This window comes from Lampetra fluviatilis, chromosome 10, assembly GCF_964198595.1.
Source record: "Lampetra fluviatilis chromosome 10, kcLamFluv1.1, whole genome shotgun sequence".
Taxonomy (NCBI): Eukaryota; Metazoa; Chordata; class Hyperoartia; order Petromyzontiformes; family Petromyzontidae; genus Lampetra; species Lampetra fluviatilis.
The window spans coordinates 15,658,327-15,671,951 of record NC_136284.1 but is presented as its reverse complement, the minus strand read 5'-3'; the positions used below and the strand labels follow the sequence as shown (position 1 = coordinate 15,671,951).

General features: G+C 51.2%; 1 protein-coding gene across 1 annotated transcript; it reads right to left on the bottom strand.

The window, feature by feature from the left end:
* Positions 1–2,150: 2,150 nt before the first annotated feature.
* Positions 2,151–7,506, bottom strand: LOC144934653 (uncharacterized). Its single transcript, XM_078860709.1, has 2 exons — positions 7,496–7,506; positions 2,151–3,072 (listed from the first exon to the last, which is right to left on the bottom strand). Exons 1-2 carry the CDS (start codon positions 7,504–7,506, stop codon positions 2,157–2,159), a joined length of 927 nt encoding a protein of 308 aa, XP_078716835.1. The 3' UTR covers positions 2,151–2,156.
* Between the last annotated feature and the right edge of the window lie 6,119 nt (positions 7,507–13,625).

Below are 13,625 nucleotides of genomic sequence, written 5' to 3'. Positions count from 1 at the left end.
AGCCGTAGAGTAAACCAGTCGTCTGCGTTCCTTCAAAGGATGAGGAGCACAAACTACACAAACCCCGACATTGGCATTTAGCTCCATTTTCATGGCGCTAATGTTAAATACACGTGTTTCAATCCGGGAGATTTTGCAGTACAGTGTTTCATTTCACACTCCACGTCGAGCATGTTAAAGCTGGCGGCTTTCCCACTGGTGACAGCTCGCTCGAGTTACCTTTGCACTGTGTATCGAACGCCCCACCACGAGGGGCTGTTCTCAGGCAATACCCGCCGCCCAATGCCCCCAGTGAGATGAAGGCAAGGCTGTCGCAAAGGAACAGCGCACCCCGACTGCAAAACACTTGGCAGGACCCTCCTGAAAAATAGTCTTCGAGACTCAGTGAGGCTTATCCTGGGCATGCAAACGTACCAATAACAACAATCGGAACATTTACGTAACAATTAGTCCCACGTCCCGAAATAGCAAGTTTGTGAATGTATCTTTGTTGTTTCCTGCCTCGGGTCGGTTAGCCACGAAGGGCAGGCCCTGCCTGAAACCCTCTGCGATTCCACGCTTCTTAGGATACCCTCTGACACCTACACAGACGTCAAACTTCTCATTGGGCATACTATTAACTTGCTAGTTTAAAACCCGTTCACCAGGTAGGAAACATTTTTTGTTTTAAATCATCAGGTCCCATGGTGTAAAGTAGTATCCACCCACCCCATCCCTCGGGCCTCTGTGTTGGCGTGCTATAAAGGAGCATTTTCCAAAACGTTGCCTATTATACAGTAGTATTTTTCTTTCTGATAAATGTGTTGTTTACTTCCACACACTATTGTGTCCCGAGTGAACACAGGGACGGACACACACACCGATGTTGCAGGGTCAACGTGAGTTTTTCTTGTTATCATAACACAACAAACGCGAATGGTTAAGGACACTGGCCACAGCCATCTACTCCTCAGCTATTCGTGATCTGGGGTCCCCTCGAGTAGGAGCCCATGGGCGCACTTGGTTACGTGACCATCTCATGGAGGCGGCGCACACGCACGTAGCTGAGTGACCACCCAGCTCGACGCGGAGTGCCTTGCTGCCGGGGGTCCGTGGGCGACGGGGCGAAGAGGGCTGTGATGTTAAACTCTCTCGGGGCATTAATAGCGGTGCAGGGTGGCACAGATGCTTTGCAGGAAGAGCCGGCATCAGACGAGGTGGGGGACGAGGAGGGGGAGCACGTTGCAGGAGCTGTTGCTGCTGCTGCTACTGCGCTCCCAGTCCGGGTGATCGTCAGAGAAGAACTCCAGGACTTCGGTGCTCTGAGCGATGCCCTCACTCGAGATGTCTGTGGTGATGTTTCTCTGAGGTGGAGCCTGAGGCTGTATCCCGGTCTTACGAGTTCTCACCTGGCTAAGAACTCATAACATTGGGGAACAAACAGCATGACACGATTGTTGTTGTTTAATTCAATTGTGACCAAGAATCGTGATAATCAAATAACGGAGGGGGGGGGGGGTCGCTCTCATTGGTTGAGTGAATGAAGGGGGCGCGTGCGAGATTCCTCGTCCAGCGCTGCCCGGTCTCACTCGTCAGCAAGCGCTTCCTACATTAGGATTCTCTTCGTTTTATGTAATTACAAAACTTACGTTAATAACTAGCTTCAGTAACTTGTGCTCACTGAACACAAGCTACTCTATCACTGGCTCGGGGCCGTCGTATGGCGATTAATCAGCAATAGCAAACAGATGCCAAAACTTACACACTGCAGCTACCACTGCCGGATTTAGAGAGTTCATACACATCCGTGACAGCGATGAATGTCTGAAATTGAATGCATTATTGTCCTCCTACAGAAACCTGGATAATGTCAACTTTCATAAAAAAATCTCGACAAGTGGAAAATGTGCGATTTATTTATTTATTTTACACCGTATCCTTTTGCAGTCTTCACAATTTCCAAAACGTTATAAAACATAGAAAAAAATAATCCACAAATTTCAGGATGTTACTCGCATTATCCGAATGCAGCAGACACGAGAAGGTGTGGAGAAGGGAGATCACATTTTAAAACGCGATGTTTGAAGGCGTGCACCTACGTGCCCTGGAGTGATACAAGGCAGCACCAAGAGTTAAACTTTATTGGTTTTATATCACAAAAAAAAATCACTTAATAATTAACGGAGAAGCCCCACTTTGTGCAACACGGAATTCACGTTGCTCACGAGAGCAGCCTTGTACTTCCACATCACGGGGTCTATGATGAGATCCCGTTTATTGATATTCGGCCTCTCAGGCGATCGATAGTGGTGCAGCTTGGCAAGTGAACTCGAGACCAACGCTCTTTTGCCAAAGGTAGACACCACGTGATGCACCGACGTCTCGACAACCTGCCTCGGATTCAGAATCATCTTGGTCGGGTTGAATACAAAGAACGGGTTTGGTTCACGGCGAACTTGCGTCAGAATGTTACGGCCAGGGATCCCCTTCCATCTGTCAAACACACGGCCAAAGTCGTCCACCACCGTGTAGGGGAAGACGTGGTTGTTAAACCTGTAGACATCGGCGTCGTAGATCCCGTTGAGGTGCATCATGAGGCAAGCCCAACTGGCGCAATCCACTGGAATTATAATCTCGTCGACGTCGTTCATCACGAGGTAGCGCGTGTCGTACATGTGCCGGTAGAGGCAGTCGTTGAGGGCGGCTGTTTGTCCGTAGTAATGCACGTCGCCCGGGTGAGTTGGGTACGTCCACCCTGTGGACGGCGTGAGGTGCCGATCTATTGGCCAGGGGATCACCTCGAGCAGACCAGTGGCCGCGTAGTGGGCCAGCACCCGGCCCAACTCGGGGCCGCAGCTGCTGTTGTAGATGGTGACGCGTCCCGCTCCCAGCAGCCGGTACATCTCCATGGCCTGCGTGAACTGCAGCACGTTGTTGTAGCCTCCGAACAGGGTGGAGATGCAGACGCCAAAGTCGTGGGTGAAGCTGTCCTCTGGTTGTGGTGGGGCTGCGTTTTGAATGTTTGCGACGAAGCACTGCCCATCGGATCGTTCCGAGGGCACAAGTGCCACTTTGTCCGGCTTGGCGCACGGGCTATCGTGCAAGGAGCACAAGATATGAGCTCCGGCCCAAGGAAAGCCGAAGTGATCATGAAACAAATTTACTTCGGCTGGGGAAGCCACCACGAAAAGTCCATTGCGGCATGCAAAGTAGCAGTGGAGCTCAAGGGGGGGAGATCTCTTCACTATGGCCAGGACGCGCACTGATCCCGGTTCCAAGCGCGAGTCTAAATACGCCGACACGACCAGGGCGTTCCCGTTCGGAATCGGTTGCAATATTTCCGTTTGCGAAAGACACCGGGAGGATTCCACTGTGACGTTCAATCTCTGCTTTCTCCGCAGCTCGACAAATATCCGCGAGGTGCTGCGAAGATTGAGCAGTAAACACACGAGCACGAAAAGCGACAAAACCACCAAAACCTTCCATTTCACGTGACCACAAACGGCAGAGTTCAACCTGCAGCGCACACGAGAAATTGATGAATTGGTTAGGTTCACAAATGCAATTCACTATTTTATTACATACAACACCTACATGTGTTATGTTTCAAGACGTGTGTGGCTTACAAAGTTGTGGGTTAACAGACGATGTGAGTGAAAATGAACAAACGTATAATACAACGGAAATAAGTAGACAATGTATCATTCAATGGGCCATGAGATGACTTTAAGGCGCTGAGACGTACCACCATCATCATCACCACCTCTTTGGCGAGGGCTAGCAGGGTTACATCAATAACAATACAAAACCATGGTATTTCAAAACATTTAAATTCAACAAATATAAACTAAATATGGCAATGAATACGGTACGAATATGGGTGCGTGAAAAGATAAATTCAACTTACATTTGGAAATAAATGGAAAAAAAACCCAGCGCGATGTTCCATGGCAACGCTTAATGGATGTCGCGTTGAACAACAATACCTGGCATCATTTGTTTTGCAAGCTCGACTGCTGATGAGACCCATATCGTGTTTCATCTCCTTCTTTTTTTTATCTATTATGTTAGGTTAAGCATGCACTTTGCATGAAATTGCAAATTGTCTATTTTAACACGAACAATTGAGCATGTTTAATCGATGTTAGTGAATCAGTGAAGATATTGTCACGTGTCCAGTGCTTAAGCTCCACGTATCGTGGGTGACATCAGCACTCACCACCACATCACACCACCACCACTCACCACCACACCACTCACCACCACACCACCACCACTCACCTCCACACCACCACCACCACTCACCACCACACCACCACCACTCACGACCACACCACCACCACTCACCTCCACACCACCACCACCACTCACCACCACACCACCACCACCACTCACCACCTCACCACACCACCAACACTCACCACACAACCACCACTCACCACCACACCACCACCACTCACCACCACACCACCACCACTCACCACCACACCACCACCACTCACCACCACACCACCACCACTCACCACCACACCACCACACCACCACCACTCACCTTCACACCACCACCACCACTCACCACTACACCACCACCACCACTCACCACCACACCACCACCACTCACCACCACACCACCACTCACCACCACACAACCACACCACCACTCACCTTCACACCACCACTCACCACCACACCACCACCACCACTACCACTCACCACCACACCACCACACCACCACTCACCACCACACCACCACCACACCACTCACCACCACTCACCACCACACCACCACCACTCACCACCACACCACCACCACTCACCACCACACCACCACACCACCACCACTCACCTTCACACCACCACCACCACTCACCACTACACCACCACCACCACTCACCACCACACCACCACCACTCACCACCACACCACCACTCACCACCACACAACCATACCACCACTCACCTTCACACCACCACTCACCACCACACCACCACCACTCACCACCACACCACCACACCACCACTCACCACCACACCACCACCACACCACTCACCACCACTCACCACCACCCACCACAACCACTCACCTCCACACCACGGAGAGGTTAGTAATTGACTGGTAACTGGCAGGGTTCTCAGTATCTATTTTTGATTTCTTAAGATGTGCTGGTGAAACATATTCTATTGTAAAGGACAGTGAGAAATATCCAGCTGACAATGAAGCGCTGGCGATGGAGTGTCACCGCAGTAGCGAGTCCAGTGCAGGAGCGTTTGTTTTCAAGGAGGCCCAGGAAGTGATCGATATGGGGTTGGAATGTAAGTTTTGAATCAATTAGTAATCCCAAGTATTTGAAGCACCCCGTTCGTTCAATGGTGTTGTTTCTGACATCTATAATAGGTGAAGAGAAAGAAACTGGGTTTTTGTTTTAGGAAGAGACCATGTTCTCCATATTTTTAGGATTAAGGATAATTTTATTGATTACAGTTAATATTGAATTATATCAAAATCGTGTTGGCAAAGAGATGTAATTATGAGTGATTTAACTTTAGTCCAAGATTGTTTATATATAATGAGAACAGAATTAGAGGAGGGTAAGGGAAGGCAAGGAAGGGTGATGATAGGAAAAGGGAGTGGCGAGGTTTGGAAATGGAAGGAGGAGGATGGTTTAGGTTATAAGGACGAGGTCAGGAACTAGTAGTGGGATACACTGTTGAAAATAGATACGTCTTAAGGGAGGAAAGAAACTGGTTAGTGAAGTCACCTGTTTAAAGTGGCGTGGGAGTTTATTCCAATGGCGGGGAGGCAGAAGAGTCACGGAGCGGAACGTGACTGAGCACAGGGAGGGGGTGGTGAGGGATGATGGAGATTGTGAACGCAGGGGCCGAGTTGGAGCGCAACAATCAATAAGGGAAGCGAGATCGGGCGGCGCAGAGCCATGGAGCGATTTGCGAACGAGGGTGAGGATTTTGAATAAAGAGCGGCAGTTGACGGGCAGCCAATGGAGAGCAGAGGATTGGGGGCCGAAGCTTTTTCAATTTGCTGCAGTGGAGTGAAAGCGTCGGCAGGAAGACCACGAAGAAGAAGAGAACGACAGGAATCGAGACGAGAAGAGACGAGGGGGAGCATGAGGGGAAGGAGGAGGGACATTTTAGCATCGGAAATTGAGATGAGGGGGCATGTTTTCCCAGGAATGTCTATCCTTAACGCTTGTGACGTCACTCCACATCGACCAGCCCCCCTCATTAATATTCATGAGCAGGTGACGTCCTCCAAATAGACCCCCCCCCATTATTATTAGCTACTATAATGAGCCAAGAATGTCTGTGTGCAACGCTCGTGACGTCACTCCACGTCGACCAGCCCCCTCATTAATATTCATGAGCAGGTGACGTCCTCCAAATAGACCCCCCCCCATTAATATTAGCTACTATAATGAGCCAAGAATGTCTGTGTGCAACGCTCGTGACGTCACTCCACGTCGACCAGCCCCCCTCATTAATATTCATGAGCAGGTGACGTCCTCCAAATAGACCCCCCCCCCATTATTATTAGCTACTATAATGAGCCAAGAATGTCTGTGTGCAACGCTCGTGACGTCACTCCACGTCGACCAGCCCCCCTCATTAATATTCATGAGCAGGTGACGTCCTCCAAATAGACCCCCCCCCCCATTATTATTAGCTACTATAATGAGCCAAGAATGTCTGTGTGCAACGCTCGTGACGTCACTCCACGTCGACCAGCCCCCCTCATTAATATTCATGAGTTGCATTTGTGGTGATGGCTACATTGGAGAAACGAAACGTCATGTTTCTGATCGTGTCCGCGAGCACAAGTCACATCTGAAACACGGCAGAACTGATTCTTCGCCCGTTGCCGATCATTGCTACAACTCGGTGGGCTCTCATGAAATTGTCTTTTCCGAGACCAAGGTTCTCTGCAAACCTCCCGGCTACCATCAAAGGTTTGTACACGAAGCCATACAAATATACAAACACAGACATAATTTCAACCGTGATGACGGTTATAAACTGAGTAATCATTGGAAAGATGTGATTAACCATGCAAAAAAGATTTAACTACACTTATTTGCCAACCTTATTTGACAGACAACCATCACAGTTTTACCATGTCTAGTGGTGGTCTCCCTGTCACAGGTTGAGTCACAAACCGCACCTCTCCATAACAAAGGTTCAGCCTTTGTTATGCAGTCTATTCTTAGTCTTAAGCCTCACCTTACCATATTAATAAAAGTATGCGGCCCTTGCCCCACCACCTTCTCCAACCATTATATAAACGGAGTGGTAGCTTCTGCAATCTCTCATTTACTTGATACAGCTGTCGTGGCTGTGACGGTACCACCTGAAGACGGAAGCTTGTGTTGCCTCCGAAACGTCGTGATTTTTATTTTATTTTACTTTTTAATGTTTCTTACCTACGTGACTTTACCGAAAAAACCTAAGAATATGAATCATTGCAGTCACGAAAGCTTCAAATCTAGAATTCATGAGCAGGTTACGTCCTCCACATGCCCCCACCTTATTAATAATCATGAGCAGGTGACGTCCTGCAAATGGTCACCCCCCCCCCCCCCCATGAATAATCATTAGCGGGTGACGTCGCTCCACATGGGGGGGCGAGGCGCCTCCTCCCCCCTCCTCTGCGTCAACTCACAACCCTCACTACAAAGGCAGAACCCTCACGTCACGTGATCTCCATCACGCTGTTGGGACATCGAAGTAAAAAGTACGTAATGATGAAAAAGGGATTATAACCTTAAAATTAAACAAGTCTGTATCACCGCGCCCTGACAAATTGCACACGCATTGATGCAATGGATATCACGTCGCGGTCTGCTTTTTGCGTGCAAGTTTCAGATTTACTGCAATACACCCGTCCATGGGCGGGCAAAAGGCTCGTGTTGGTATCAAAGAGGAACCCTCACACACACACAGGTCACAGGGCCAGCGGGGGGCCGGGTGCTGCTGCGAACACACACCACGTGTCCGTGTGGCGGGGTCAACGGTGCGGCCCGGGAGGGAGTCCGGAGGGAGCATCGTGGGCGACCTCGCTGGAGGGGTGGGTGAGTGAGTGAGTGGGTGAGTGAGTGAGTGGGTGAGTGGGTGAGTGAGTGAGTGGGTGGGTGGGTGAGTGAGTGAGTGGGTGAGTGAGTGGGTGAGTGAGTGGGTGAGTGGGTGAGTGGGTGAGTGAGTGAGTGGGTGCGTGAGTCAGTGGCTGGGTGAGTGGAGGGGTGAGTGGGTGAGTGAGTGAGTGGGTGAGTGAGTCAGTGGCTGGGTGAGTGGAGGGGTGAGTGGGTGAGTGAGTGAGTGGGTGAGTGAGTCAGTGGCTGGGTGAGTGGAGGGGTGAGTGGGTGAGTGAGTGAGTGAGTGGGTGAGTGAGTCAGTGGCTGGGTGAGTGGGTGAGTGAGTGGGTGAGTGAGTGGGTGGGTGAGTGGGTGAGTCAGTGGCTGGGTGAGTGGAGGGGTGAGTGGGTGAGTGAGTGAGTGGGTGGGTGAGTGAGTGAGTGGGTGGGTGAGTGGGTCAGTGGCTGGGTGAGTGGAGGGGTGAGTGGGTGAGTGAGTGAGTGGGTGGGTGAGTGGGTCAGTGGCTGGGTGAGTGGAGGGGTGAGTGGGTGAGTGAGTGGGTGAGTGAGTCAGTGGCTGGGTGAGTGGGTGAGTGAGTGGGTGAGTGAGTCAGTGGCTGGGTGAGTGGAGGGTGAGTGGGTGAGTGAGTGAGTGGGTGAGTGAGTCAGTGGCTGGGTGAGTGGAGGGGTGAGTGGGTGAGTGAGTGAGTGGGTGAGTGAGTCAGTGGCTGGGTGAGTGGGTGAGTGAGTGGGTGAGTGAGTGGGTGGGTGGGTGAGTGGGTGAGTCAGTGGCTGGGTGAGTGGAGGGGTGAGTGGGTGAGTGAGTGAGTGGGTGGGTGAGTGGGTCAGTGGCTGGGTGAGTGGAGGGGTGAGTGGGTGAGTGAGTGGCTGGGTGAGTGGAGGGGTGAGTGGGTGAGTGGGTGAGTGAGTGGGTGGGTGAGTGGGTCAGTGGTTGAGTGAGTGGAGGGGTGAGTGGGTGAGTGAGTGGGTGAGTGAGTGAGTGAGTGAGTGGGTGAGTGAGTCAGTGGCTGGGTGAGTGGAGGGGTGAGTGGGTGAGTGAGTGAGTGAGTGAGTGGGTCAGTGGCTGGGTGAGTGGAGGGGTGAGTGGGTGAGTGGGTGGGTGGGTGAGTGAGTCAGTGGCTGGGTGAGTGGAGGGGTGAGTGGGTGAGTGAGTCAGTGGCTGGGTGAGTGGGTGAGTGAGTGGGTGGGTGAGTGGGTCAGTGGCTGGGTGAGTGGGTGAGTGAGTGGGTGGGTGAGTGGGTCAGTGGCTGGGTGAGTGGAGAGGTGAGTGGGTGAGTGAGTGGGTGGGTGAGTGGGTCAGTAGCTGGGTGAGTGGAGGGGTGAGTGAGTGAGTGAGTGAGTGGGTGAGTGGGTCAGTGGCTGGGTGAGTGGAGGAGTGAGTGGGTGAGTGGGTGAGTGAGTGGGTGAGTGGGTCAGTGGCTGGGTGAGTGGTTGAGTGAGTGAAGGGGTGAGCGGGTGAGTGAGTGAGTGGGTGAGTGAGTGAGTAGGTGAGTGGGTGGGTGGATGTTTGAGTGAATGGGTGAGTGAATGGGTGGGTGGGTGAATGGGTGTGTGAGTGGACGAATGAGTGAGTGGGTGAGTTTTTCAGTTTCATTTCAGTTTCATTTATTAGGTATAACCATGTGAGCCATGCGGCTCTTGACTCGGGTGCAACCGCAACAAAAAAAACATGAACAAAGAACATTTTAAAATGACTACGTGCAACAGAAACATCCAGGAAAAAACAGCAGAGTCTTCCAGAAAAAACACCGTATTTCAACACTGTGTGCAAAAATCCCAGTGGGATGCAAGTCAAACAATAACAACCAATAGACAATTTAGATAAAAGTTATCATCTAACTCTGTACTACAACAAACAGACATGGCTAAACCAAAACGTTTTCAAAATCACCAAAATAAAGCTATAAAAACAATGTAACAGTGATGATGGGAACTGTGATTAAAAATGAACAATAAACGATCTACACAACATGTACGACCAAACTTTGCAGCCAGAGCTGGCTGCATGAGTCACTCCATAACAGCAGAAGCATCAGTATCATAATTTTTCAATCCACCTTTAAAGATCAGCACACTATACTCAAAACTCAAGATCATGCAGCAGTCATCTGGAATGATACATTTGATTTCAGGCCACTCTGCATAGCAGTGGCAGCTAGGGGTGGACAACTCCTCTAGAGCAGTTTTCAGTGAAGATCTCACAGGTAGTGATCCAAGTTGCAGTTTATTGGCGATAGCATTCCAGACCCTGGGGGCATCAATAGCAAAGTCCCTTCCTCCAGTATTTGTACGGCAATAGGGAATGCGAAGCTGGTAAATGAGCGAAGACCTGAGGTCACATTTGTTCTTCGAAACAGAGAGGAGATCCAGCAGGTAGTCTGCTGATTTTTTGTAAGTACATCGTGAATACATGAAATCTGATGCACAAGCCGTCGATCATTAAGAGAAGTTAAGTTTCACCCAATGTAGAGATCGCAGTGGTGGGTCCTATATGGGCAGTTCAATGCAAATATTAAGTCCGAGTGATAAATTGAGTCAAGCTTCTTAAGTATAGTACTGGGGGCTGAATTGTATACGATGTCTGGGTGAATGGGTGGGTTGGTGAGTGGGTGAGTGGGCGAGTGGGTGGGTGGGTGAGTGAGTGGGCGAGTGGGTGAGTCGGTGAGTGAGTGGGTGAGTGAATGGATGGGTGAGTGAGTGAGTGAATGGATGGGTGAGTGAATGGATGGGTGAGTGAATGGATGGGTGAGTGGGTGAGTGGGTGAGTGAATGGATGGGTGAGTGAGTGGGTGGGTGAGTGGGTGAGTGAATGGATGGGTGAGTGAATGGATGGGTGAGTGAATGGGTGGGTGAGTGGGTGAGTGAATGGATGGGTGAGTGAATGGATGAGTGAGTGAATGGGTGGGTGAGTGGGTGAGTGAATGGATGGGTGAGTGAATGGGTGGGTGAGTGGGTGAGTGAATGGATGGGTGAGTGAATGGATGGGTGAGTGAATGGATGGGTGAGTGAATGGGTGGGTGAGTGGGTGAGTGAATGGATGGGTGAGTGAATGGATGGGTGAGTGAGTGGGTGGGTGAGTGGGTGAGTGAATGGATGAGTGAGTGAAGGGTTGAGTGCTCCTCGAGCACGTGGTTCAGGGCAGAGGAGGCAGTGAAGAGTGCGGCCTTCCCGACAACATTGACCGCCGCAAAAATAATAAACAATAAGAAAAAAAAACGAAGTTTAACGGAGAAGAGAGAAGAGCTGGTAAGAGGAACAAGTAAATATAAAGAAGGGCAGAGAGGGAGAGGGGGGAAGAGAGGGAGAGGGTGGTGAGGGAGGCGGACAGATGTGGAGCAGCCCTGCTGTGAGCGCGGAGCTATTCCCGCAGGCTGCGCCCTCGGCAGGAGCCGAGCCGAGGATGTCGGCGTCGGCACGAGAGTCGCTGCGTTCGGAGCGAAAGTAACAAATAGAGAAACATAAAACGAGGAGACGGAGCGAAGAGAAGGAGAGTCGAGTATAGAAAGATAAAAGGTAAATATTAATGTTCAAGTGTTGTAATTCGGGTCTAGAAACAACAGCTGTGTTGTTATGATGATGATGTGCGTGTGTGTGTCTAAGCCAGGAGGAAGCAGGGTCCAAGCGAGGCACTCCGAGTGGAGCCCGCGGTCGCAGTGGCAGCGCTCAGAGAGACGAGGGCTCTCACCGTCTCTTGGCAGTCGGGGTCATGGTGCAAACCTCCTCCGATGTTCAAATGGCTGTGGGCAACTCCTCCTTCTCGTCCTCCCGAGAGACAATTTCCTCTCGCGCGAGTCGGGCGGTGGGGCGGCTTCAGCGACCGCGCCGCACAGATGGCAGCAGCAACTGCCGTGCGCGATGGAGGAGCCGCGGGGCAGTTCGGCAGTACTCGTCGTGAGCGCGTGGCGCCTCCTCCACGCACTGCCGCAAACGCTCGTCTCGGGTCTCGGAGGTGACGGGGCGCGGAGGGTGCGTGCCGGGCTGAGTGGGCGGTGTTGCGGTGAGCGCGCTGCGCTACGAACCCGGCGATTCCCGCCCACGGCCGACAGCAGTCATGATCATCTGACTCGGTCCCGGGCCTCACCTAGGGCGACTCAGCCTCAAATGAGTACCATGGTGCAGTGTGTCGTAAACATCGCCACAAGGGAGACAAAGGTTGGCCGGGCGTGGTGCCGACCACCCACCCCCTCGTGTGCCACAGTGCCGGTCTTCGTAGGTGCTCGCTAACAGCACTTGCCCCAACAGTCTGTTGAGGCTATACGGGGGATCTTTGTCTTTGTGTGATCGCGGTGTTGCAAGCGTGATCGATATGGTCGCCGCAATGCGGAAATACTGCGGGGGTATATATATCGTACAATACCAGATCCACCATAATCGTATCGTTCGATTTTTCTTTTCACGTCTTAAAAAATGACGCCACGACGTCATCATCGTTGCTTGTGATGATCTCGACCAATGGCAGCGTGGGAGAGGCAAGACTCGCAAAGCGCGTCGGGAATTGGTCGCTGACGAATGATTTGTACAATAGACACTCTGACGCTGATGATGTACAATAGACACTCTGACGATGATGATGTACAATAGACACTCTGACGATGATGATGTACAATAGACACTGACGATGATGATGTACAATAGACACTCTGACGATTATGATGTACAATAGACACGCTGACGATGATGATGTACAATAGACACGCTGACGATGATGATGTACAATAGACACGCTGATGATGATGATGTAGTGTGTCAATCTGAACACACTAAGAGTTGGAGGCACATCTTTTATTCCGTTCCATATAGCCACACGGGATATCTGCCCACGGTCCCCACGCCACCCGACCGACGATGCCGAGCACGTGACGACGAGGACGCCGGCAGCACGACGAGTTCCCTTCCCAGAAGACAGCCCCGACTGACGGTCGGAGCCTCCCTTTTATCCTCCCCGGCGTGGCCAGGCTCCGCCCTCGGCCACGGCCCCTTTTGGCTCTCATCAGGTCCCTCACTCTGCCCACGTGACTCACTGGCAGGCCGGGCTGCTGTACCCATAATCCTCTTCTCTCCGAGCTTCCCGTGCTCCGTACTCGAGTGACTCATTCTGTCACGACAGTGGTGTGCAATAGACACTGATGATAATGTACATAGACAAGCTCCTGATAATGTACATAGACAAGCTCCTGATAATGTACAATAAACAAACTCCACTCAGTCATGTTTACAAGGCACGCGCAGCGTTTAAAAAATATATATATATTTTATCGCTTTGCATGATTTGTGAAGATATTTGTCGATTCTTTTTGTTCCAAAATCATGGAGATGTCGAGGCCCTCCAGGGCTGACTTGGTACGAGAGGTGCATCGTCCACCGGACACACGGACGAGCGCATTATTACACGGAGAAGATGATGCAGCATATAAAGTACATCAGCTTCGGAAACTTTTCATTTTGCGGCCACGGTATCATCGAGGAGCGTGTGGAGTTAAGTCCGTGATCTTTATTCGTGCTGGAGGTGCAGCGACACGCAAACGCATCGCAATGCACGTGGCTGC